At 37.4% G+C, this 25,661-nt stretch overlaps 1 protein-coding gene across 1 annotated transcript; it reads left to right on the plus strand.

The window, feature by feature from the left end:
- The first annotated feature begins 2 nt into the window (after positions 1-2).
- On the plus strand, positions 3-18,767 carry LOC136250730 (tetratricopeptide repeat protein 38-like). The gene is made up of 11 exons (XM_066042960.1): positions 3-276; positions 2,585-2,627; positions 9,710-9,862; positions 10,548-10,683; positions 10,800-11,032; positions 11,659-11,774; positions 11,965-12,138; positions 13,183-13,230; positions 13,729-13,785; positions 16,058-16,207; positions 18,555-18,767. Exons 1-11 carry the CDS (start codon positions 64-66, stop codon positions 18,621-18,623), a joined length of 1,392 nt encoding a protein of 463 aa, XP_065899032.1. The 5' UTR covers positions 3-63; the 3' UTR covers positions 18,624-18,767.
- The last annotated feature ends 6,894 nt before the right edge of the window (positions 18,768-25,661 follow it).

Below are 25,661 nucleotides of genomic sequence, written 5' to 3' on the forward strand. Positions count from 1 at the left end.
TCTAGAACTTTTTATATGTTTTGCTAGCGCATCATTATCTTGTATAGTGAAATCGAAAGTGAAATGGATGCTTCTACAGCTTATTCAGTACAAGAGGGTCCAAGCGGTGTGCTACAAGATTGTTGTGGTATTTTAGTGCACTGTAAGAGTCAAGATGCTCTGGATTTGTACAATCAAGGACTACTTGAATACGTTAGATATTACGGGAATTACATGAATAGTTTTGAAAAAGCATTAGAGTTAGATAACGAGTTTTTCTTGATAAACTGCATGCTGGTAAGTTTATACATAATCTGTAATAGGCTGGTTCTGTAGTTTTGTACGGGTTTAATTTCTCTAGAGGCGCCTAGCTATTAACTAAGCGCCTTTGAAAACTGAGTTGAAGTGCAAGGGAATATAATAATAGCTGGCTGATGGGTATATGAAATAGGAACTTTTGCAAGAAAAGGACAAAAATCCTCACTTTCAGATTTACTGAGTTGGAGCTAAATGTCACAGTCATAGAATCATGATTTTTGCTTCTGATTGCACCCCCAAACATGTGCAACAGTATATATTTGCTAAAAGAAACATTCATACTGATTTGTTAAATTCATATTCGTCAAAGTAGCTACAGACATCATTTTTGCATTCAGTTTGACTCAGGTGTAATTGGGTATACTGCAGTACCATCTATATGTATAGCCTAAATATTTCAAGGTGGAAATTTTCACTGAAAATTTTAGCCTTGAACCTCCATATAGTCCAATACATTTTGGGAGTGTTTGCAAATCCACGAAAATTTTATTTTTAACAACATTGCTTAACCTTGAAATATTTGCCCTTTGAAATATTTAGGTTATACGGTATAATAGGGGTATAGGCTAAGGAAGTTACCAGCCACAACCACAGATTATTATACATTATCGTACTTTGGAAGGAGATAATCTGTTTATTATGTTCTGGTCTGCAACTAGTACATGAACCATTTATACTATTCATATGAAGAAGTTTGCTATATGACACGGACATAATCACGGAACACTGTAATTTTCACAAACTAACCTGTAGAACTAATTCACAGTGCTTTTGTTTCATTGTAACACTAATGTAGTGAAGGTTAATGACTGTCAAGACATCAAAATAGCTCAGAGCATTCCTTTCCAAATATCCACCATTCAATTCGCCATAGAAAAAGTGTTTTTCAACCTTAAAATGACGACCTTAAATTTCCTCTGATTTCCTTCTGCTATAGCTCATCTTAATCGCTATTCACTGCTATTTCCAAATCTGGTTCGAATCTGAGGTATCTATCATGTGTCGTGGGTTATTATGCCTTTTATTGCATGCCCCCGAAACACCCAATACAAAATGTATGGGGAAATTTGCTACACCCAGTCAGTTTAGGCCATTTTGGTGAGCCTAAATTTCCATGAATTGGATGTCTTTTGGCTTCATTGTACTTGCAGAGAGTTTCTATACGTGTATCAAATTCGGAAAGTTACTAAACAGACTCGAAGTAGGCAGTACATGATAATTAATTTAATTTTTAATGGTTTTTCAATCGAAATGTATTGGACATGCCTGTTCCAGCTGGCATTTTTGCCATGAACAAAGAATAGCGAATGTCCGCAAACTTCTTCATGTGTAATGCATGGGGAATTCTTAGCTACGATGCAAGGTCTCCACTCAATTAAAACAAATTAGGGGTTATTGGGCTACTAGTCTTATAGTAGGTAGTTATACCTGCCCAGTTAACAATCCTATGTGTATCTTTGAATTAATGGCTGATCCAGACTTTTGAAGGGATAGTTCACTTTGATGCTACCACTATATAGTATGTTTTGATTCCTGAGAAAAACAGCTTATAGAGAAAAGTGAATTTATTAAAATATTTTGGCCAATTAAATGATCCATCTACAAGTTATTAAATATTTTTTGAGAAATCAGCTCACCATGAAGTTGTTTTGAATGCACTGTTGATAGAAATAAAAAAGTTTTTTTGTTGATTGTACAATAATTAACTCTTGGTGTTATAAACTGAGTTTAAATTCTTAAGAACTTGGTTCCATGGAACCCTTGACTTCTTTCACCACTGAAAAATATTAGGAAATCAGGTTCATCTGTCATTTCTAGAACAAGAATGGATTGGAACTGCTAGTGATTCTATAGTATATCCAAACACCATTGTTTCTAGAGTACTAGTGGAATTGTTGGGAGTAAATAAAACTCTTTTATAAATACAAAGCTGTACATAGCTACATCAACTTCAATATAACGCACACTGGCAGGTGGAATACTCTACATAAACAGTTATGTTTGCATTCAGATAATCAAGGTGTTATGATAACAGAAGTCTGAAGATCCACTGTATTAATACATATTTTGTTATGCATGGGTTTGACAGTCATGTGATCTTTACTTATAAATTGTGTAAAAAAATTTAAATTTGAAAAGCCTTTTCTGAAAAACTATCTCATAAAAAATGGTGCATTTTAATAGGAGCTAAGACTTGTACATTATGTATTTACTTTACTGTATACATAATGTCAATTTCATGCACTATACGTGTTATAAGTTATTAAATCTTTTTGTATTTTTGAAGGGCTGCTTAAGGTTGTTATCCAAGTCACCCAATGATCCATTAGGTTAGTATGATAAATATTGAGTAGATATGTTGTATGGAGTTATATTTTTGCTTTTTTTAATGAATTGTTTTGAGAAATTGTCTGTCTACAGACAATTCCCCAAAACAATTACATTTGAAAAATAGCCCCACCGACCAAAAATAAAATTTCATTGTTTTGAAATCCAACTTTAAACATTTGAATATTACCATGCTATTTCTTCAGTTAGATGCTGCACCTTTTATAGTAGGCGCACTTGAGTGGAGTCACAATTGATTTAAAAATAAGGGCTTAAACAACATCATTCATTTTTGAGTGCCAAGTAGTGGTCAAGTTTGAATAGCCACCACATCAATTTTTTGAACTAACACAGCGTTTAACACAGTATTTAAAATATTTTCAATCTTAATATATGTAGCAAAACCAGTCCTATAGCCTTGCCAGATATCCAAGTTTGATACCTCATAGGCTTCCTATCTCTTTAATGAATCTGCTTAAATCTTAGCCACATTTTATACTATGCATGAGTCAAGTCGTATTAATTGGAAAAGCTGTTTGTCAGACCGGGTCACATATTCATTCAAGCACCTAGCTGTTAATATTAGTAGGTTAATTGAGTTTTATACAATGAAACCTATATAAGGCCTTTAGGTCTAAATTTCTTGGCCTTAATAGCCAGGTGGCCACTTTAGGCAGGTGGGTTAGTGTGTAACATTCTCACTTTGAGATTTGAAACTGTGGGGGACTGTTGATTAGTATAGCTCGGCTCGTTCACTGTTCGCCACGATCGTCATGGACACATACGCAACACAACACTGTCACTATTATTGATTACATGTGCTACAAAATTCAAAGTACAAACTGACGTCATATTCCTAGCCTATTACATGTGATCATAAACTACAACTACATAATGTTAATGTATAATGTTACAACTAATCATCGACAACCTCCGGGGGGCCACGCAAGACAATGATCCATTCAGCTACTCTTGCACGGGCCTTCATAGCTGCTTGTCTTGTGGGACAGATGTCCTGTGGCTGTGATGTATTCCGCTGATTGCTCTCAGAATCTAACTTGTCCTGGCTGTCTGTAGCATCTGAGTTGACAGGTTCTGCATTGGTCTTACTTGTTATTTCGAGTGGGTAAAGTCTGTTTATAGGTCTGTTCGTCCTGCCACTGCTTGTGCGAATGTTAACAGCTTTGATGAGTCCATCATGTCCAGTAATGACATCCTCAAATACTGTGAGTTTCCAACTGGCTCTGGGTGTGTCATCATGGACTAAAACAATTTAATCCTTCTTGACCGTCTGGGAGTTATTTCCTGTTGTACAATGAAATTCCTTGAGGGATGTGAGGTACTCTGTCCTCCATCTTCTCCAGAAGTTGTTCAACAACACTTTTATGGTTCTTGCTCTCCCTTTCACTTCTGAGCCAGAACTGTAATCAGGGTCACTAATCTCATCTCCTTTGGTTATGGATGTGGGAGAGAAACGATCCTCCTACCATACAGCAAGTGTGCTGGAGTGAGTGGTTCTGGGTCCTTAAAGTTAGGGGAGACATATGTTAAAGGATGGTCATTGAGAATTTCTACAATTATTGTTTGTAGATCAAGTAGACTCACATACGATCTTCCAAGTACCTTCTTAAGGGAAGCCTTAGTTAACCCGATAAGTCGCTCCCAAAACCCCCCATACCAGGGGGCACGCTTCGGGATGAATTTCCATGTAACTCCCTTCTGACTTAAAACATCTAGTAAGATCTTGCAACTGAACAGCTGGTTGAGTTCATCGGCGGCTGCTAAGTAAGTGGACGCATTGTCAGATAGCATAACCCTAGGCAAAGACTTGTGACTGCTAAATCTCCTGATGGCTTGTAGGAAGTTCTCGGTGGTGAGGTCAGTTACTATCTCAAGATGTACGGCTTTGGTCACTGCGCAAGTAAAGAGGCACACATACACTTTACTCTCTTTACCTATGTCTCTCACATATAAGGCGCCAATGAAATCCACACCAGTCACTTCAAAGGGCTGCGTCTCTTGAACTCTACACTTGACAAGGGAAAGTGGGTCCGGTGTTTGATATGGCTTTCCCTCAGTCTTCCTGCAGATCACACAATGTCTAAGAAGTTTCTGTATCAACTGTCTTGCACCGGGAATCCAGTAGCTCTGTCTGATGGCTGTCAATGTCGAAGTCACTCCAGCATGTAGATGTTTCTCATGGACTGCATAGACAATGATTCTGGTGAACGGGTGTTTGGCTGGTAGCAAGTAAGGAAATTTCATCAGTTCAGAGACTGGGGCATTATGAATCCTCCCTCCACAACGAATGAATCCACCTTTGTCTATGAATAAACGGAGTTGACGAACTAAGGAACTGATGTTCTGGATTTCGGCAGGGAATGATTGCTGTTGTATGGTTCAGATCCATTTCAAGTTAGCTTGTGTACGCTCTGCAGGAGAGATAGGACCTGAGTACTTGATGGATGGCTTTCTTATGTTTCTCACAAATCTTAAAATATATGCAGTAACATTGAGGAGTCTTGATAGGCTGTGGTATGCTGAAGCATCAAAAATACAGTGAAGGCCAGTGTCTTCCACAGAGGTAGCACTTTGTGTCTCTGGTTGAGCAGTCTCTTCGGCTTCCACTAATGAAACTTGTAGCTGAAGGTCTTCTGTAGGCTTCCATTCTGGCCAAAGGTTATCAGACAGTAACCACGGTGGATCCTTAAGCCACATCAAGGAAGACTGTAGCTGGTCATAAGTATTACGTTTTGTCAGAAGGTCTGCTGGGTTGTCATTTGCTGAGCAAAATCTCCAGGAAGCTGATGGCAGTACATTGTGAATCTCACTTACTCGGGAAGAAACAAATTGTGGAAGGGTCTTCTTGCTATGGATCCAGTATAACACAATCTGGCTGTCAGTCCACATAAAAACAGAGGTGTTGTGCAGTTGTAAGAAATCAATAATAAATTTGGCCAGATGTGTAGCTGTCAATGCAGCCATGAGCTCCAAGCGAGGTAAGGTTGGATGCTTGAGTGGAGCAACACAGGTTTTCGCCATAACAAATGAAGACTCTTGTTGTAGCTTGAGAAATGCTACAGCGCCATAGGCCTTGGTGCTGGCATCAGCAAATACATGAAGTTGTACATTGCTTTTCTCATGAGTGATGGTAAAGTAACGTCTATTGATGTTAAACTGTGTCTTGATGTCTGTGACTATAGATTGCCATTGCTCACAGAGCTCAGGTTCAAGTGGTTCATCCCATTCCAGATGTTTTTGCCAGAGGGTTTGCATTAGAAGCTTGGAACGGATGGTAACTGGAGCTGCTAGTCCAAGTGGGTCAAACACCTTTGATGAATCTTGAAGGACTTCACGCTTAGTAATTAGGTTTGTGGTAGCCAAAGTGGTGTTCTTGGGTATGAGTGATAGTTTATCTGTGTCAGTATGCCAGTGGACGCCGAGGACATTGGCAGGTATAGTGGAGTCAGCAGTGTTTTCCTGACGTCTTATCAAACTAAGTTGTGAACTATTCGATACCCATGATCTCAAGTTAAATTTGGCCTCTGACATAATGACTCTAGCCTGTTTGTAATACTGGGTTGCAGCCAATTCTGTCTCACATCCTGACACAATGTTATCAACATCTAAATTGGCTTTGATGTCATGTGAGAGTGGTGTGTTATAGTGTTGTAAATGATGGTACAGTACAGCATACAACATAAATGGTGAACTTACAGCTCCAAAGAGTACTATCTTGAAGCAGTACATGATGAGCTCACTGTTGGGATCTGTAGCATCACTGAGCCAAAAGGAGCGGGTGTAATCTCTATCACTCTCATTAAGGTGGATATGGAGAAAGGCTTTCTCAACATCAGTGGAGATAGCATAGTTGTGTGTACGAAAACGAAGGATAATTGAGCATAGATCATTTAGAAAGTGAGGACCGGTGAACAAACAATCATTCAAGGAGGGATGGTCCTTTGATTGACAGCAGCTGCAATCGTATATTATGTGGATCGGTGTTGTGACTGAGTTCTTTTTGACGCAGTGGTGAGGAATAAAATGGGTCAGGCCAGGTATTTCAGGTGTGTACACTTTTTCAATAAAACCCCTATTGAGTTGATCACAGATAATGTTGTTGTATGTTGTAGGAGACCTGGTGTTTGTGAAAGACGGTGAGCCAATGAATGGGTTCTCTTCCTGCATACATTGGAATTAGTTGGAGGCTCTCTTTCCACGGGAATCTGGTGCAGTATGAACCATCAGGAAGACGAATAATACATGTCCGCGAGTACTCTTGTAAAAACTGTTTGTCTGAGTTGTTCTCTACTGCTATTCCAGTTATCTCAAGGTCATAAAACTTCTGGATGTTGTGATCTTCATTGTGCCGGGTAGATATGTGAAGGGCACTTGTTACTACATTGAGAGAGTGTGTATGTGAAACTGGTCCTGAAAGCAGGTAGCCAATCTTGGAACTAATAGCAGTTGGACCCCCTCTAATGATGTGGTCTTCCACTATGTCCCAGTAGTGGTCAGCCCTGATGAGGAGGGAGATATTGAAGTCTCCATCTGTGTTGACAGGGTGGGCTAACTGTAATTCATGCAGATATGGTAGTGCTGTGACTCTGGAGGTAGCACTTATTTTAGTGGGACAGCGATGGTAGGGACGATAAGGGTATGTGTTCCTTGGATTGTGTTTTGACATACACGGTTGCAACTGCCATGCTCTTGTGGTGTGATTGACTCGCACCAAATGCAGCAATAAAAATATTTTCCTTCTTGTAAGGCTTCAGTGACAAAAAATCTGCCAATTCTTGGGTCAGGAAGGAATGTTGAGACCCTTCGTCAAATAGTATGTTGGCCTTAGTTTCTGCATGTGAGGAGGAAGTAATTGTTGCTACTGCAGTTTTCAACAGACAAGTGTTGTCTTTGACAAACATGTTGTGTGATGAAGGAGGGGTAAGGGTGGTATGTGAATCTGTCAGGTTTTCAGTGTTCCCTGTGGTCTGTGTTTCAGAAGTTGCTGGTTGAGAAGATGGCTGTAGTTAGGTTCCATTTCTAGTTGTTTCACTAAAGATACTTGTGTGGTGCTTACGGCCACATTTACGATACCTATACTTGGAGTTGCAACTAGACACTCTGTGATGGCCCAAGCAATTGAAGCATGGTTTCTCTCATTCAATTCTGTCCAAACGTTTCTGGTGGTCCTTGATGGCTTCACAGGTACCAGGAGCATGAGGTCCTTTGCAGTACACACATGTTAGTTTCTTCTGAGTTTGGAAATCACTTGCCGTAAGTGAAGTTTTGCAACCAGAGCTTGCTTGAAATGAAGCTGTAAACTGGGGTGAATTAGATTGGGAGTGGTGAGAACCCATTTCTAAACTTCTGATCTCTGCAAGTAAAGCACTTTGTAGTTCATCAATGGTCCACTCATCACTACCGTGCTGTGCTGTCTTGCCAAGTCATCTGCTGGAAGCTTGTTCAGTATGATAGGGACTAACAGTGAACCATATGTCTCACGGGACTTGCCAAGTGAAGAGAGGCTTCGTGCTTGACTTTCAACTGAATCATAGAATAGTTGTAGAGCTGATGATGAGTTTGTTGGATTGTGCATCTCAAGTAGGGCATTCATGTGATCATTGACCAGCTTATATGGTTGGCCATATCTTTGTTGCAGTAAAGTGACTGAATGCTCATAATTGACTCCTGTTAGTGGGAAACCAGCCACAACTCTTGCAGCATCATGTTGTAGTTGTGCACGTAGATAACTTAACTTCTGAACATCACTTAGAGATGAGTTATTATGCACAGCTGCCTCAAAACAGTCCCAGAAAGACTGCCATTGCAACGGGTCACCTGAGAAAACTGGTATAGTGAGCTTAGGTAGACGAGTAGTAGCTCCACTGTTGCTTGGTAAGTGGCTTGCTGGGGGTGGGGCTACATGGCTTGCTGAGGATGTAACAGCATGAGTTGTGGAGATTACTGGGTGTGTGGCTGTGACTAGAAGCTCTGAGTTCACTGATGTATTGAGTGTGTCATTTGTGGCAGATATACTTACTGTTTCAGATGAGGTAGTGGAATCTTCAGTGTTTACGCCTGGGGTTGGGACCTGTGGTGGAGTGACTCCTGTTACAACAGTGCTGGGGTCTGGATGAGTGCGGCGATACAGTCTTAAAACTCTATCAACTTGAGCTGCTTGTTGGGAGATTGTCTCTTTGATCTCTTCAGTTTCAACAACCTCGGATTCCAGTTCCCCTTCTTCTTCAATAAGACCAATTATCTTAGCATCAACATCAGTGAGGATCTCCTTCTTTCGATCAAGTTGCTTCTGCCAGTCCGCTAATGAAATGTAATCTGATTCTGTGAGCTCACTGGGGTCTCTTTCAATAATATCTTTAGTTGCAGCAATTATTCTGGTAAGGTGACTTCTATATCCGCGACGTGATGAGCAATGACGCTTGAGTGCCTCCATGCCGTGACGAACTTGTCTTCAAATTAATGCCAACCATTGGAAAACCTGTAACGAAGGAATAGCAACAACAGTTCACTGAGTATGGGGTGCTCGCTTTTCTGGGTACCGTTCTCTTATTCTGCCACGGTACCACAACGTTTTAGTGACTGGTTAATACTTGGACTAGAGAGGCAAGCACAACTATCTCGGTAGGGTTGGCTTTGTTCTTGAGACGGACTTCTGCTGGTCACAGCACCAAAAATGTGGGGGACTGTTGATTAGTATAGTTTGGCTTGTTCACTGTTTGCCACAATCGCCACGGATACATACGCAACGCAACACTGTCACTATTATTGATTACATGTGCTACAAAATTCAAAGTACAAACTGACGTCATATTCCTAGCGTATTACATGTGATCATAAACTACAACAACGTAATGTTAATGTATAATGTTACAACTAATCATTGACAGAAACTTGACCTTTCTAGAGAGGTCGCAGACTGTAGTATGCTGAAGCTATCAGTTACATGTTTTCTGAAGTCATGGCTATAGTTAAGCTCATTATACTCCATGCACAAAATAATGTATTTAAATGAGTGACCTATCAGGTATGCAGATGTATTATGTTATTTACATTATTTCAACAGTTATTCAACACCTTACTGTGGTCAATCAGTTAACTCCTGAGCAGATGCTACCTCGTGAAAAGTTCCATGTGGATGCTTTCAAATCATATGCAGCTGGTGATCTACCAGGAGCTTGTGTTCACTGGGAGACTTGTTTAATGGAATATCCAAAAGGTAGTTAAATATTAGTATAAACAATATGTTAAACATTCTGTAGAAATTGTGGTCATAGGTACATATATATATACATACCATTATGTACTAATTTAGTATGTAACTTACAGTGTAACATGTTCCAGGTTAATGCCATCTCACTGTATACACTACTTGTACTGTACATTATATGTACATGACTATGCATGCATGAGATACATCAGCTGTAGAATCACTTGCTAGCTTCCATTGTTTTGCCTTCTGCATTGTTTGATTTATTGATATTTACATGTGTATTAGGAAAATGTGACTGCCAGTTTGCATGTTTTTATTTTCACTAGATGGTATAGCCGAATTGTAACTAAACCATGTGTATGTACATAAAGACTGAAGGGTATTTCTGCTACACCATAACAGGTGTGGGTATTTAGGTAACATGGCAACATGGGTGCTCCAGTACACCCAACTTTTACAGTGTGTAAACTATAATATTACAGCACTGCATAATTTTTGTGTTATAATTTTTGTGTTATAAACTGAAGTTTTATATGCATGAAAGTTGTACTGGAATACAATGGTCTGCTTTACACATGCACCAATATGCTTATAAAATACATACATAGAGGCAGACAGACAGACACATCATAAACATATGCACACATAACTAATGCAGTATGCACTATACATAATTAAGCTACTGTTACAGATGTTCATGCCCTGTGGAACCTCTATAAGGGTCGTGTGATGCTAGGCCAGTGTCAACAGTTGAGGGATTCAATGTCTAGTGTTATGCCACATTGGAACAAGACTAGTGATCACTTGTACCCATTTGTACTTGCCTTGTAAGTTAACCAGTACATAGGTGGCTGGCTTATCATAGATGGTTAGTCATCCTAGCTGCATAAAACTGGTACCTGGTTGGATACCTCATTTGACCACTGCTCTTCATATATCACAGGTATGCTTTTGCACTGGAGGAGACTGGGAGATTTCAAGATGCTCAAGTAGCTGCTACTGAAAGTTTAGAGATGGTATCCCATTCTCCATTTGCTATACATGCGCTTGCTCATGTGTTTGAGGAAGACAAAGACACAAATGAAGGAATTAAGTATCTGACATCTAATAAAAGCAATTGGGAAGATGCTGTGAACTCTAATCATATTAGTTGGCATCTTTGTCTCTATTACCTTGGTTAGTGTAGCTATATGTAACTAATCGTACATCAGTACACTGTAAAAAACGGTGTTTCTTGGGGTTTTTGTGCATACTAAATTGTGACATTTCTTTGAATTTCCATAAATTCAGGAATGTGCAAAATTCCTGGGGTTTAAAGGAAATATATATATGCAATTGTGATTGTCACAATTAATTTACATTTTGGTAATTTTTATAAAAGGAATGCATCAATTTAAACCAGTGTTTGGTATTTGTAGCTTCTTCCTGCCAAATAAGATACAAATTTGACGACTAGTAGTATATCACAAGTTCCCATCATGGATAGAATGGACAGGGGCCACTATTGAAGTCATTGGCTGATTGCAGCAGAATCAACTCAAAAACATTTGGCCAATAGTATTAGACTATCCACCAGTGCACCACTGATTCTCATCAAACGAGGTCCAGAAATCACCATTTGAACTTGTGACACCACCCAGAAAAGGCAGTTCTTAATATCGGCCTTGTGTAGTTTGAGTTAATGACTATAGGCTTAAAACCAATAATATAGTAGTGTAGCTACATACCTACTGGTGGTGTTTGTCTGATGTGTGATTTGGATTGTTTTTGTAAAATCTGTTGTTATTTGTTTTATTTCATAGATGTAGACCATTTTGATGTTTTACTGAAGGAGTATGACTCTAATATTGCTCGTAAGGTCACACCTGACAACCTACTAGCTATCCTTGATGCTACATCATTACTATGGAGATTGCATGTGAGTGAAGAGACAGCCACTGATGTGGACACAGTCAATTATCCAGATATTTAAATTTTACATGTGTGTACATGTGTGTGTGTATATTAAGGCTCTACTTGTCATGTTTGTCTTACAGTGCCAGTTGGTTAACTTAATTAAACGTATATCTATCTAATTTAACACAAAAGGCTTGTCAACTTTTGTCTAGTGTATCGGTGTTGATGTTGGAGACAGATGGGATAAAGTCCAGGAGTGTTGTAAGGCTCTTATTGGTACACATGTTCTACCATGGTATGATGTTCACCTGATGATGTCACTGACACATACACCAGCCGGTAGTGAGGCAACTGCCAAGTTCCTACTTGCTGAACAGTTAATAAAAGTGAGTTGTAATTGAGTTTAGTATTAGCAGAAGTAACTGTGATTTACTCCTCCTATTAGCATGCTTAAATTCAAATATAAAGTATTAACTAGGAAGCCATTATGACAGTAGAAGGTGCACACCCACAATTGTCACAGGCTAGCTGCAGAGAAGGTTGGAAGCATTATAAGCACTACGAAATATTTTTTTGTGCTAATTGCATTTTTGAGATTGTAAGGTGAGGTATAACATTGAAGGAGGACAGCAACATTGAATGGTGGTCAGTTGTTGCTATCATTCATCTGAAGGCTTTCTTCATCTTTCTAGTTTTGTGTAATCCCCAACTAGGGCACACTCCACTACAATCTTAGTGAAGTATGCTGCACAGGATGATTTCTTGGGTGTTTATTCATGCTATTTTCTTGAGTGGAACTCCTCTCTCTGTCTTTCTAGTTCATCGACAAAGACATTTAGACCTGGCGCAAGATCTCGCATGATTTATATACGTAGTTCAAGTTTTAAAAACTGGCTAACCTATTCAGTGAGGTTTAACGTATCAATGCCATGTATACTTGTCATATTTCATCAATCGGGAGGCATTTCAGCACCCAATGAGGTCCAATACGCTTTTCAATTCAAAACTATTGCATGCTTCCAACCTCCTCTGGGCTAGCTGTGGGTGTGCAGCAGATTTCCTGAAAATTGTATGTCTACATATAGTCTGCCTGTGAGCCAATCATTTTAAGCTAAAGAAGGGTTCACACCATGAATGGAAGTTATTTAGGGAAGGTAAGCTTTCTTATAAAACATCCTCATACAGATTGTGCTTACTAAAGGGGGTGTGATGTATCTTGTATGGAGTTCCTACATAGTGTTTCAAGAACATTTTCTCTTTGTAATTGGCCTTGTATGTTAGCAGTTGATTTGACTTGAATGATGGATGTAACTATCATTGTATACTGAAGTGTAGCCACGAGTGCTAGCTAACAAATTTATGTACAATCAATAGTACAGGTGGCAGGTTTGTGTTGTACTTACTGTACTTTTTGTATTTACATGCTGCAGTCTTTGCAGCAATATGGAGAAAGCAACCAATGCAAAGTAGCAAATATGGTGAGTGTAACCATCATTCATACATATATCATGTTTATTAGAGGTAAACTACAGTCACTGCATGTCCTTTAGCAGTGATCTTCCTTATGAACAGGTCAGTAATCATAGCATTACTATTGGACATGCTGTTCGCCGATCCTTTTACTACTGCCATAGTGATACTGAGTTGTGTTAATGCCCTGAAATTTGCATCTGTCCATGAAATAGAATGTGCAGTGTATATATTCTTTTTTTTTTCTGTCCATGAAGTAATTTGGATGGCATTGTGAAGTAATAAGTGTCAACCATAGCCGTCCTTTAGTATTTAAATTCATTGTCTGATGAAGTTTTGAACCAAAGGGTCTATTTTTTCACAGTTAGAGCTAACTCAAATTGGTTCTCATATCAAAACATATTAATTAAATTGTTAATTTTGTCAGCAAACACTTTTGATACTCAAGTATAAGTATGTATGTACATATGTAAGGTGTATAATCTACTACTCATTTTCATGTGTAGGTGGGTATTCCAGTCTGTCAAGCACTGGTGGCTTATGGAAAGCAACAATTTGAAGAGGTAGTGCTACCACTGTTGCATGTGTATAAAATTAATATGTTTAAATAAAATGTTGAAGAAGCTAGGGAAAATGCACTTACTGATACTGTATTTGTTTCATCTGGGAGCACAACCGCTTTGGTAGGATGTACGATTTATAAATACCATATAGCCGGAAATATTTGAGGGACGAAACTTTTGTGAATTTTGTGAGTAATCATAGCTTTGTGAAAATATAATCGTGGTTTAAACACATAGCTATTACCTTTCCAAGTCTGTTTTTTAGACTTTCATGAAGTAAAAAAAAATTGAAAATCGGATTTTACACAGTTCCACAAAAGTTTCATCCCTCGAAAATTTCCCACTATACGGTATGTGACCAGGTCTGAAAGTATTGCCCATGACAACAGGTTTGGTTTGATTTTCATCACAGACATATGTATGCATAGCACACCTTAAATTTTAAAGTCAGTCAAAGTTAAGTCATCAGCTTTTGCTGGGCTGCTTTTTCCAAGCTAGCTATGTGGTGAGCTATATAAATAATATGAGGTCTTCATGGAGATGATTGTATCTGGTTAAATGGCATGCACTGTTTATTTGGATATACTGTAGGTAGCTCTAATGGTATAGAATTCCTCTTTGTTTAGCTGGTTTAGAGCTCCTATCTACTATATCCCATAGCTTGACCTGTTCTAGCCCAATACCATCCTACTCCATTTTCGAAAGCAACTCCTTGTCTGTCTAGCCACTCACCACCCTAATTGGAACTTGCCTGATATGTTTAATACCATGAAAAACTTTGGCTGTCAGCTCCTGATACACCTGTACACATTTTAGATGTTATCCCTACACTAGTCAGATACAATTTGCTTCTGAATAGTATACCATGACTGAAGTAGGGATTAGTTGTCCAGTTTTATAGCTGTAGGTGTACTGGTATAGGTGACCTCATTGCTCAAACTCTCAATTTCATTGTAAATGTTTGTTTACTTTTTGTAGCATAATTTATTACTGGTGAACCAAGCGTATCACATCACAGGAAGGAATGATGTCAGACATATCATATAATTAATTGTGCAACTAATTATATGTCCTGATTTTCCATTACTGAAAAGTGACGTGACCATTTTTCAGTTATGTTCCTCCCTTACATACATGTTGCTTACACCTGATCTGCTGTCTCAGGTCAGGTGTAAGCAACATCAAACAGTGAAGAAATCAAGCCCATAGTGTTAGCCATGGTTGAGCAAAAGCATCAGTTCTTTAGTCAGTAGAAATTAAAAGTTAGAAACTCATTTCAGGTTTCACTGAGGGCACATTTGGGAAAGTTGTCATGAACGACAAAGTGAGCCTGATTTTCAAGTGATATTTTTTTGATGAGATTTTGTGATTCTTTCTACAGTACTACCATGCTGCTAAACCAATAGTGGCAGAGACTATTGTTGTAGCACATAATTTTATTGTTTAAGTGTTTGTCATTAGAACATTAGACTTTGGGTAAGCATTCTTATGTGCGTAGCCACCTACGTAGCCTCATTTGCCTGCCCACGCAATAATAAATAGTAAGTCTATAGGTGCATTCACGATAGCTAAATTTGTTGGTAATATATAGCCATGTACTACCCCACAAAACTGAAGCTCTACTGCTGGCACATGTTTTTCAGAAATATTGGTGCATGCATGGCCTTTGTCATCTGTACATTACAAGAGTTGTAGTTGGATGATGGTGTGCCCAACATTACAAGTGCCTAGTTCATTCCTGTTTCAACGTGAGTACTGTAAATGACAAAAGTTGGACATTACTAATTTTTGGTGAAGTAGGCGAATTAAAGGAAATTTGCCAAGCTATTTGCCCATCGGCTAGTGTATATTGTTCAATATTGACTGATGGTAAACTTGCCAAGCTTTCATCCACCAAACTGTTTACGTGCCAATTCACCAAACTTAAGTCATGCCAAACCTTCATCATTTATGGTATAGTCCATAAGTCCAATCCATGAATACACTTTGTGAGTCATGCAGTCTGTAAGAGACCCTGACTTGACATCAGTACTGTATGCATACAACAATAGAGTATATGTAGAGCACTTGTCTGCAAATTACCTCTAGGAGAGCATGCAAAGGAACACAGTGTTATGAGCATATGTGTACAGGCATTTACATTCTGACTGTCTGTAAATGTATATTGTATGGAAATCATTGACCTAGCAAATAATGGTGATATGTGCAAAAAAAAAGAGTTATGATAACAAAGAATTTTATAACAAGCACCACTGTAATTTATTGTATATAGGTTGTGTCCATCCTATACCCATTGCGTTATAACATAGTACATTTGGGAGGCAGCAGAGCACAGAGATATGTGATTGTAGTCACACTGATCCATGCAGCCATTAACTCTCGCCAGTTCAAGCTAGCTCTAAGTCTGATTACAGAACTAAAGGTTAGTAATGAATTTAACAGCATATGTCATAATTAAATTTTTAGTTGTTAATTCAAAGGTTTTAGCAATAAAAAGTAGTGAAACAAGAGATACAAATGATGGCAGCTATGTGGGAAAATCTACACTGGAATGTGGGAAAATCCCTACATTGGCATGTTCAATGCCAATATACTGTAGGGATTTTTCCACATAGCTGCCATCATCATTCACATAATCTTGATTACTTTTTACCCTACTTTGTTACTAGTTTATTAACTTTTATGTTACTAGTTTATTAACTTTTATGTTACAGCATAGCTATGATATACGTATATGTGGCTGTGACTGCTTTATTAAGAGTATCTTGATTTCACTGTTGAGCTACGCAATAGATTAAGGGGTGTGGTTCAATGCCATGTCTTGTTTTCAGTCTACAACAAATCTATAGCTGATTGCAGCTAGATCATTAGGGGCATGGTCATCCAGCTCTGATCATTAAGGGTGTGGTCATGCCATATAATTATTTTATACACATTTCTACTCCCTCTTACATTTGTAGCATGTAAATAATCTCCTCTAAGAAAAGTGTTGATACAAAAAAATTAATGCTTTAATATGGTTTCCTTGCATGAAGAAGATAATAATGTAATTGAAGATTAAAGGAAAGGCAAAGTGTAGAAGGCACATGAACCAGAAAAAGCACATGTAATCTGTGAGTGTGTCATTGTGGCATGAAGTGGTGGCCATGTGCTGTTTTGTTTGGCCTCTAGCCTTGCGATTGTGGTCAGGCTAGCAGGCCAGCAGGTAGACCAAAAATCAGATTTTAGCAATTTAAATAAAAATCAATATCTGATTGTCTGTAAGTCTTTTCTTGTTTTTATGCTTGATGTGTTGTTAGACTAACCACACAAAAAAGCCAAGCTGTGAAAAACACTTTTTCTTGGCTGCTACCTTTGATTTCACAACTTTTTCACCCAGGCTTTTTAAGGCCGCACCATTTTTGCATTATAGCTGTCCGCCAGGTAGGGTACGCCACACAGCAAATAACAGCCATTTGTGAGATATGGGAGTTCGAAGTGTTGTTTTAATTTTTTTGTTTTTTCTTCTAATGCCATATAGGGGCTATGGGGCCTTCAATTTATTTTCGCACACTTTGCAAAAATTGATATAAAATGCAAATGTGTAACTCGATTGCCTCAATCTTTGGCACAAATGAAGAGCGTGTAATGGTGGATTCACGTACTGAGTTTGCTGTGAATCTGAGGAACATCCAAGGAGGTATGTGCATTTATTCACGTAAAAAAAGATCAAACTTCTGTCATGGCTATAGAGTAAACTGAGTATAGGATTAACTTGGAAATTGGTGTGTAGATAGGCTGATCATAGTAGCAGTGCCTTTTGATAGTTTGAATAGCAGTAGAGTTACAGTGACAAAGTTATAAAGCAAAAACCAAACAAGTGTAAAATTGTGGGATTGAGGTACTCTAATAGAGCAGTCACCATGGGATAAAAAGGTGTACAAAAATGTCTGAAAAATACCTTACCAGAGTTCAAACCAGGGACCTCCATACCTAACACCTGCATCCTTACCACTGAACCACTGCTACCTTTGCTGATCGCCTCACTTAATTTCTGCTTTACAAACAAAATCTCTAGTTTAAATCTGCTTATAATCAAACGTTTGTAATTTCATAGATCTACCAATAGAAGTTCTAGAACATTCTATGTATGTTGTATTAGTAGACGTCCTCAAAAAAAATGTGCACTTCGGAGAAGGGGCCATGAAGCTATGCACGCGTGAAAAAGTTATTTTCTTTCTTCCTGTCAATATACTCACTGTCTTGATCCATAAAAGTGATTTTCATCACTTGTGATATTTCTATGATAGTTTTTAATGGCAGCAGGTGCCGTTCATTTTAGAGGAGAACCCTACTGAATAGTACTATCATAATGTTTAATATTGATAATATTATCATCACAGCAGATATTTCTTGGTCACTACATTTGATACATTACCTTTCATACCAGTGACTTTTAAAGGCAAATTTTTTTTTGTCATAGCTCAACTATTGTATCATTCATTATTTAATGTATAGCAAGCCCCAAAACCAGGGTTACAACTAACTTTAAGGCTTTCCTTAATTCAGCGGTGGATTTTTTTTTTGTATCCTAATACGATCAATACTCAACTTATGTACCTACTATAGAACAATCATTTTGTAGCTACACTCATAATGAATACAAATGTGGTGAGAAAATCACATTTTCTGGATGCATACTTGTCTGCCGAGTATATAGCAGCTAGACTTCTTTGCCACACAACACACTAACTATTATAATGTGTTAATGATGTCCTTATGTTCTGCAGGCCACAAAACCAAGAAACCATGGAGTGGCAGCTTTATTTGAAAAAGTTAAACAGATGATTGATAGTTAAGAGCAACCCTAGTTATTGAACAACACTAACCTGTGCCTCATAAATGCTACAGTATATTATATTTTTATTAAATCAACATGCATTTTGTTTGTCATCCATATTGTTCTATATCATTTACATAGCACAGTACTGCTAAATATTAGGGATTATGAAGGTGTGCATTTTCCCATAAAAATATTGTCTCGTATCCAGTATTCTCCCTGCCTAGGTAATATTGGTTAGCAGCTAGCCAAACGTGGCTATTAAGCAACACTAACTGATTGAATGATTGCTGGCTAAACTTAGTAACTAGTGATGGTTAATGCTATAGGCATGATTTTTTTTCACCACATAGGCATTGCTTTGGCTTCCTTTAGGCATATTGCAGAAGGTACATTGTAACCTGGTTCACAACGAGGTATCTAGTGAAGATGTTTCTTCTGTCTTGTTTTCTGAATAACTGAATTTGTTCAACATTTATACACAGTGCTTCTATATAATACACACCCATAACATCATTATAAATTTACATTAATAATAGTTCATACAATGACAAAGTACACCTGCTAATATCCTTTTATCAAGAAAAGATAACTTGCTTGTCACTAGTTCCTTGTCAGTCAACACTAGAAGACAATATCTGTGCTGGGTCTATATTTATTAATATTTTTTTCTTTAAGAAGGCTAGAATGCACATTTTAGACAACTTTGTATGACAAAATTGTTAAAAACATAATATTAATGTAGATATTATATTATACCAACTGAGCTCATTAGGTGCATTTAATGGGCTGCAAAATAAATCTGTACATTGGACACTGCATCTGAAAGTTTCACATAATCAGTATGTAATGGTATGATGAAAAGTGTTATGCATCCACCATAGCAATGCTTATTTAAAAATTGGGTCATTTTTTCCCACTTGATCATGAGATACCTAGCTGCAATATGTTAACCACATAGTCTGATGTAGTTTCATAATCAAACTTGTAAACTATGTACAGATACATGGTGTAATTTCTCAAAGTCCTTGCCTATAATATGGTAAAAAAGTCTCTAATAACCAGTGTCTAAATCAACCAACTATTATTTACCTGGATTGCTAAGTGGATCATCAATGAACTCTTAATTGTCTTCCTTCATCATTAATCACAGGTGTATAGTTGGGCATGGCATCACTAAAGATTCCTAACTGACTAAATGATTCTACCAATTTCCTTCACTAACAGGTACTGTACCCTTTAAAATATTATCTCTGATTGTTTTATCTCCTGGGTGTGGAATATAAACAGGATATGAAATATTAATAATAGTGCAATCTACCCTCCCTCGTAACAGTGAATATGTATTCTTATGATTTAAAAACAGAAAGTGTGTATGAGCAACATCTTATTGTGTGGCAATGATAGTATTGTAATGTACTATATGTGTTCAATAATATCACATTGGTAATCAATCTATTCCAACTAGTGGTTCTTGATATTCGTGATAATTATAAGTCACTTCAGGAATATTACAAAGCATCACTCTCTCAGGTGCAATACTTGGCTTTTTGTACAACCTAATTAGCCACCTTGCCATTGTACTGGTATAGTAGTAAAACTTTTTCCTGACCACTCCACTACACATGTAAGTAATGATGTTAGTTATGACAATGAGGATAAAGTGAAGTGCAGCTATAGCAATCATTACATTGACTGTTGTAGCTAAGCCAGACAGTGTAAAGATATACAATACTTGGAGGTTTATAATGAACACAATCTCGTGATAGTTTTTGATGTTGTTCTTAAATGGTTTAACAATTCCATGTAGTCCTATTGTCACACTAAGGAGAACACTACCAATGACAAGGTTTATGTTCTTGTCTAGAGCTGCTACACCAAACAATACAGCTCTAATTAAAAGCTGTAAACCAGTCCAGTAGTACAGATTCAATTTATGTGGCCCTTGATAAGCATCCAACAATGGCTTGAATTTGCTAACCAGCTGAAATTTTGACAAAGGTTTTGTAAACAAAAAGATGACATTAAATGGTAGTAGTATTAGGAAGAGGATGAGACACCCAATGAATAGTATAGTAAATCTAACTCCAAACAGAGGTACATTAGCATCTACTGACCACACTAGTGTAGTGTGTTTACTAGCTATAGGTAGGTGAATGATTGTGGAGTAGAAGAACAAGACACTGGACACAGTACGTAATATCTTAGTATAAGACAATAAGAAGAGTGTAGCAAGAACTGGTAGTGCTCTACGTGCAGTGAGCCTCTGTATTGTAGTAGAGTATCGACTTGTTATGATGAGTGACGTAGCTATGAAGATGAGGTAGATGGGAAATATTAATTGTAGCCACATCTTAGCATAGTCATCCATACTATTGTAGAAACATGTTTTAATACCCAAGTCAAGGTTTGCAAGTGATATAAACGTATAAGCTGCAGGTGTAGCAACATGATCAGTGTCAGTAAAAAACACATCACTATTGATACTAATGATATTAGCATACATAATAAACACATTGATAGTTCCATCAGTAACTGTGAGGTTAAGAAGGAAGAGTAGTATCACTAGTAAAATGCCCACAATTGTGATGGGTAGGATGAGTAGGAGGTATATATTGGAGCAGTGTTGACAATGAGAGGAACCAAATACAGTACTGAGACCTTGTTGACATTGTCCACAGAGGAGGTTGGACCTGTTGAACTGGCATTGCAAGTTAGGAGTGAAGAAGTTAAGTGGTGATGAGTGAGGTAGGCAGTAGTGGAATGGACATTTATGGGATATGTAATAAGAGTGAGAATTATTATGAGATTCAGCCGATATCCAACTGCTAGCAGGACGTAGTACAGTCTGATCATTAATGTTACACTGTATCGTCATCATCTTTAACAATGGGTCACATTCACACTTTTCTATAATAAATGCAAATCCCATTGGACAGATATTTAATTTGATGTACAATATTGTGATGTAATCATGATCTTTAGCATTGAGAAACAGTTCACACTGTTTCTCGTTTAACGACAATATAGTGAAATTTAGTTGTGTGCATGTATTTCCTAGAAAACCAACTGTCTCACTCACAGAAGCTACTTTACAGTGTGATGGTGGCAAGTAGTTTTGGTACATCTCAACACTAAATGGATGCAGTTTAATAAATCTACTTTTTCTGTTATACCCTAAGCCAACTGTTAAAGTTTGTCCAGGATATATAGAGCCTAGGGTATTAATCTGACAATCATGTTTCCCTGTGATGTCACAGTAGCACAGAAGTCCCGTATCAAATACTTGAAATTCTCCACTTTCATTGCTGAAGTGAATATGCTGTCGATATACTTGTAGTGGGTTGTGTTTATAGAATACAGAACCAGGAAGCATTTCACAATTGATGTTACCTGTGATTTGATTAAACAACCCATTTGTATTATTAGTCATTGTAATATCATACTAGAATCATCATTATTCTTATAAAATTGGAAATAACATGACGGGATGATACCAATTGTTATTTTATGATAAAATATTTCCTTTCTAATTATGTTGCTTATAATGTCCATCTTGACAGGTTGTACAAGATAAACAGATGAATTGCCTGATGTAAACACAACAGAATTTATTTTATTGTGCCAAATTTTAATGTGACCTTGTAGATTAATGTGAGCTCCATTTGCCTGAAGTAGAATATCATATGTATTATTTATGAACATGATAGTTCCTATTAAGTAAATCTCTCCTAACTTAGAGTGCACAATTGATACCCTTTTATTAAATTGTGGGTACTGGTAACTTTGTGCGTTGGAAGAGAAAATAGTATCAATGATGTAAATAGAATTTTGTTGTACTAGTGAATATTCTGGAGCTTTAAATAAATAAAGAATATCAGCAGCTTTGTTTCTATTGAAATTTGAATAAGCAATTATTAAACTGGCATTTACTCTAGCTGAGAAGTTGTGGCTATACTCCACTGCACTAAGCCATCCACAGTTTATCAAAGGTGTACTAGAAGATTTCTCGACTTTATTGTTATAAAATAAGCTATATTCAATTATGACAGTGGTAGATCCTGGTAGTGTAATTCCACTATACTTGTTTGTACAATAATACAAATGAATATCAATCAGTGGATTGAAAATGTTAATATCTCTGTTGTTCTTGAACATGCAGTTGTTAATGGATATAATATTTTTGCGGTTTCCACAACTTTTGCTTTCAATAAACAACAACATGTTGTGCTGAAAAGTGGTGTAAGTGATGTTAACTATGACATCATAATGATTTTGTAGCAATACAATTATTAGTGACCTAGCTGCATCACCCTTTCTTGTGTTTATAAAATCACTGTAATTGTAAACATTTAGTTTTGCTGATTTTGCAGTTGCTGTATTCAAATAAGTGATACTTAATCCATTGCTAATAAGGCTAGAAATGGTAGAATCACCAAACACATTTGATACATGTACCACTGGTCTATACATGTACTTGACTGATAGTCTGTATATACATACATTATAACAATTTAATATTGCCAATGCTGATGGTATTATGAAGGGACCATGATGGAAGATATCGGAGTATTCACATGCTAATGTTATCATTTCAATAATCACATTAGTACTGTTAGCTATTTCTATGCCATGCTTTTCTGAGTAGCATCTAATGACTGTCTGCAATGATGAATTATTCCTTCCATTAGCTGTAGGCCCAATCAGTGAAATGTTGTGAACATTTTGTATGATGAGATCAGTGTGAAGGTGATGTAGTCCTGGTAGGAAGAGTAGCTGAGTGTTAGAAGTGAAGTACTTAGTGGTATTGAGCAGGTAGTGTTGTAGGTTATGACAACGATGACATGTGTTAGGATTATCATAGGGTATCACAGTGTAGACAGTACAAGTTGTAATGTGTAATAATGATGATAGGAGAAGGAGTAGTAGCATGACTGGCTGGTGATCTGTAAGTAATTGTTTATACTTATTGTGTTACTGCATAATCTTGTCTTAGATACCGGTCTACCAGTGTTTAAAAATTTAATTTTTGGTCCTGTATATAATCATGTACATTAAATATCAACAGTAACCACTGTTACACGTGTGCATGCATGCATATATGTACATAACTAGGTTACATATACGTACCTTATAGTTAGCTGCCAATGAACAGTCAGGTATTTATGTATTGCACATAATCTTATAGGCTTAATGTGATATCACCCTGCTTAATTCTGCTGTCAACAGTTTAATACATGTGTTATACAACACCGGCTATTTAATAGTGTATAGCTACTTTCCATATATACATTTCCAAGTAATGCTAGTAATATTTAATTGTTAATAACATATTCATCTGTACATTGAAACAAACTTGTTAAGCATGTTTCAGTCTTGCTTTCATACACATAGTAGCACCACACACAACTATATTTATGGTGGGGTTGTTTGTAAAGGAAGTAACAGCAGGTATTTGTGTCAGTATCTACACTTACAAGTATTAGATAAGCAAATTAAACCATGGAGCCTATGGGCAAACACCACATGCTCATGTAGCAGATATTATAAAGGAGCTTATCAAGTCACAAGGGAGGGCCGGGTATGATATACTATCATTTCACTCTGCACTAAAACAGTTTGATTGTGAAGATTCTGACTCACTGCATGCATTTGCTAGTTCTAGCCTTTATTCTTGTGGGCCCCATTAAATATCGAGATCAACCTTATAGGTATACTAGTGGGCATTTGATCCCTAATTCAGTCTAGACCCATAGGGACATGACTGAATTAGGGGTTAAATGTTCACTAGCATAGCTGCAGATGTAGGCAACCTCCCTTGTTTCACTACTTTTTATGTCTATGATCCCTGTATAATTCCTACTACTTCTTCATTTACTTTTTTTGTAACATAATATGTAACTGGTGGACCAGCCGGCATACATATGTTTTCGTCTGAACATGCATCCCATCTATCAATTACTGAAATGTGAAGTGGCCATTATGCTTTGTTTTCAGTTATGTTCAGCCTGTTACACATGCAGCATTACAAACGAAACAAGAAGTTCAATCCTGACATTATGGAAAATACAGGCGATTTCCGTTTCAAACGTAGGGAAGCCATCACATGCTACTGCGAATCGACACCTATGTATTTTATGTGCCACAAGACTGGTTTTTGTGCACCTTGTGAGACTCACGCTCTTCCTTATCCATGTGACTTGACAAACTCTTGTCTCTTGAGTTTTTGTTTACATGCATTAAAAGGTCCCTAGCTAACAATTATTACACTGCTGTTGTGTTTATTTGTGCTAATTATGTCACTACACATAGAAATGTGAATCATACATCAATAACCAGCATATTGACATAATGGCCAGCCTACATAGACATAAAATTAAACCAACAAACATGTCACCTGACCCACTATAGATAATTATTAGGAACAATAAATACAACACATGTGCCAGCAGACTGAAGGCCATAGCTATATGGGCAGGCATTTGGTTTAAAAAGTAACCAAACTAAATTAGTGCCTTGTCTGGTCCAGTTCCTCTACACCAATTGTATACTGAAACCACATGCAGATTGTGTGGCGCTCGACTAGACTTTGGGTGGCCTGCAGTTCGAATCCTGGGGTAGGAGGGATTTCTTTTCCTTTCTTTGGCCTTTTTCTGTTTCACCTTATTGTTAGCTAGGTTAAATTATCGTTTAAAAAGTCTCCAGTTCCTGTTAGGTTAGGTAATCCAAAGGCTGCAGCACATGTTGCTGTCAGACCTTCAGTGCTGGCCACTGTAAAGTACTAATAAGAATAAGAATATGGTTGCTCTCATCATAGTCATCAATAAGACATGGTACATGTACATTAGTGGAAGGACCTCAATTTGTAGCCTAATAATGTGCTTAAAATAAAACAAAAAATACTGCATGCAAATGTGTGCATGGGTGAATGTGTCTGTGTGTAATGGCAGTAATTACAATCAAGTCACAAAATTATTATTGTTTTATAAATGCAGCACAAATAATGTTGTTGGTATATAAGATCCACTGTTACTGGTAGCCTATTACACTTGAGCTC

Source organism: Dysidea avara, chromosome 3, assembly GCF_963678975.1.
Source record: "Dysidea avara chromosome 3, odDysAvar1.4, whole genome shotgun sequence".
In the NCBI taxonomy this organism is placed as follows: Eukaryota; Metazoa; Porifera; class Demospongiae; order Dictyoceratida; family Dysideidae; genus Dysidea; species Dysidea avara.

What these genes read in the sequence shown, in the direction of transcription:
- LOC136250730 (XM_066042960.1), top strand. Translation starts at nt 64, where the DNA reads ATGGATGCTTCTACAGCTTATTCAGTACAAGAGGGTCCAAGCGGTGTG. An exon ending in AATGCAAAGTAGCAAATATG is followed by an intron (nt 13,231 to 13,728) that starts GTGAGTGTAACC and finishes TTTCATGTGTAG; the next exon opens with GTGGGTATTCCAGTCTGTCA. An exon ending in GTCTGATTACAGAACTAAAG is followed by an intron (nt 16,208 to 18,554) that starts GTTAGTAATGAA and finishes TATGTTCTGCAG; the next exon opens with GCCACAAAACCAAGAAACCA.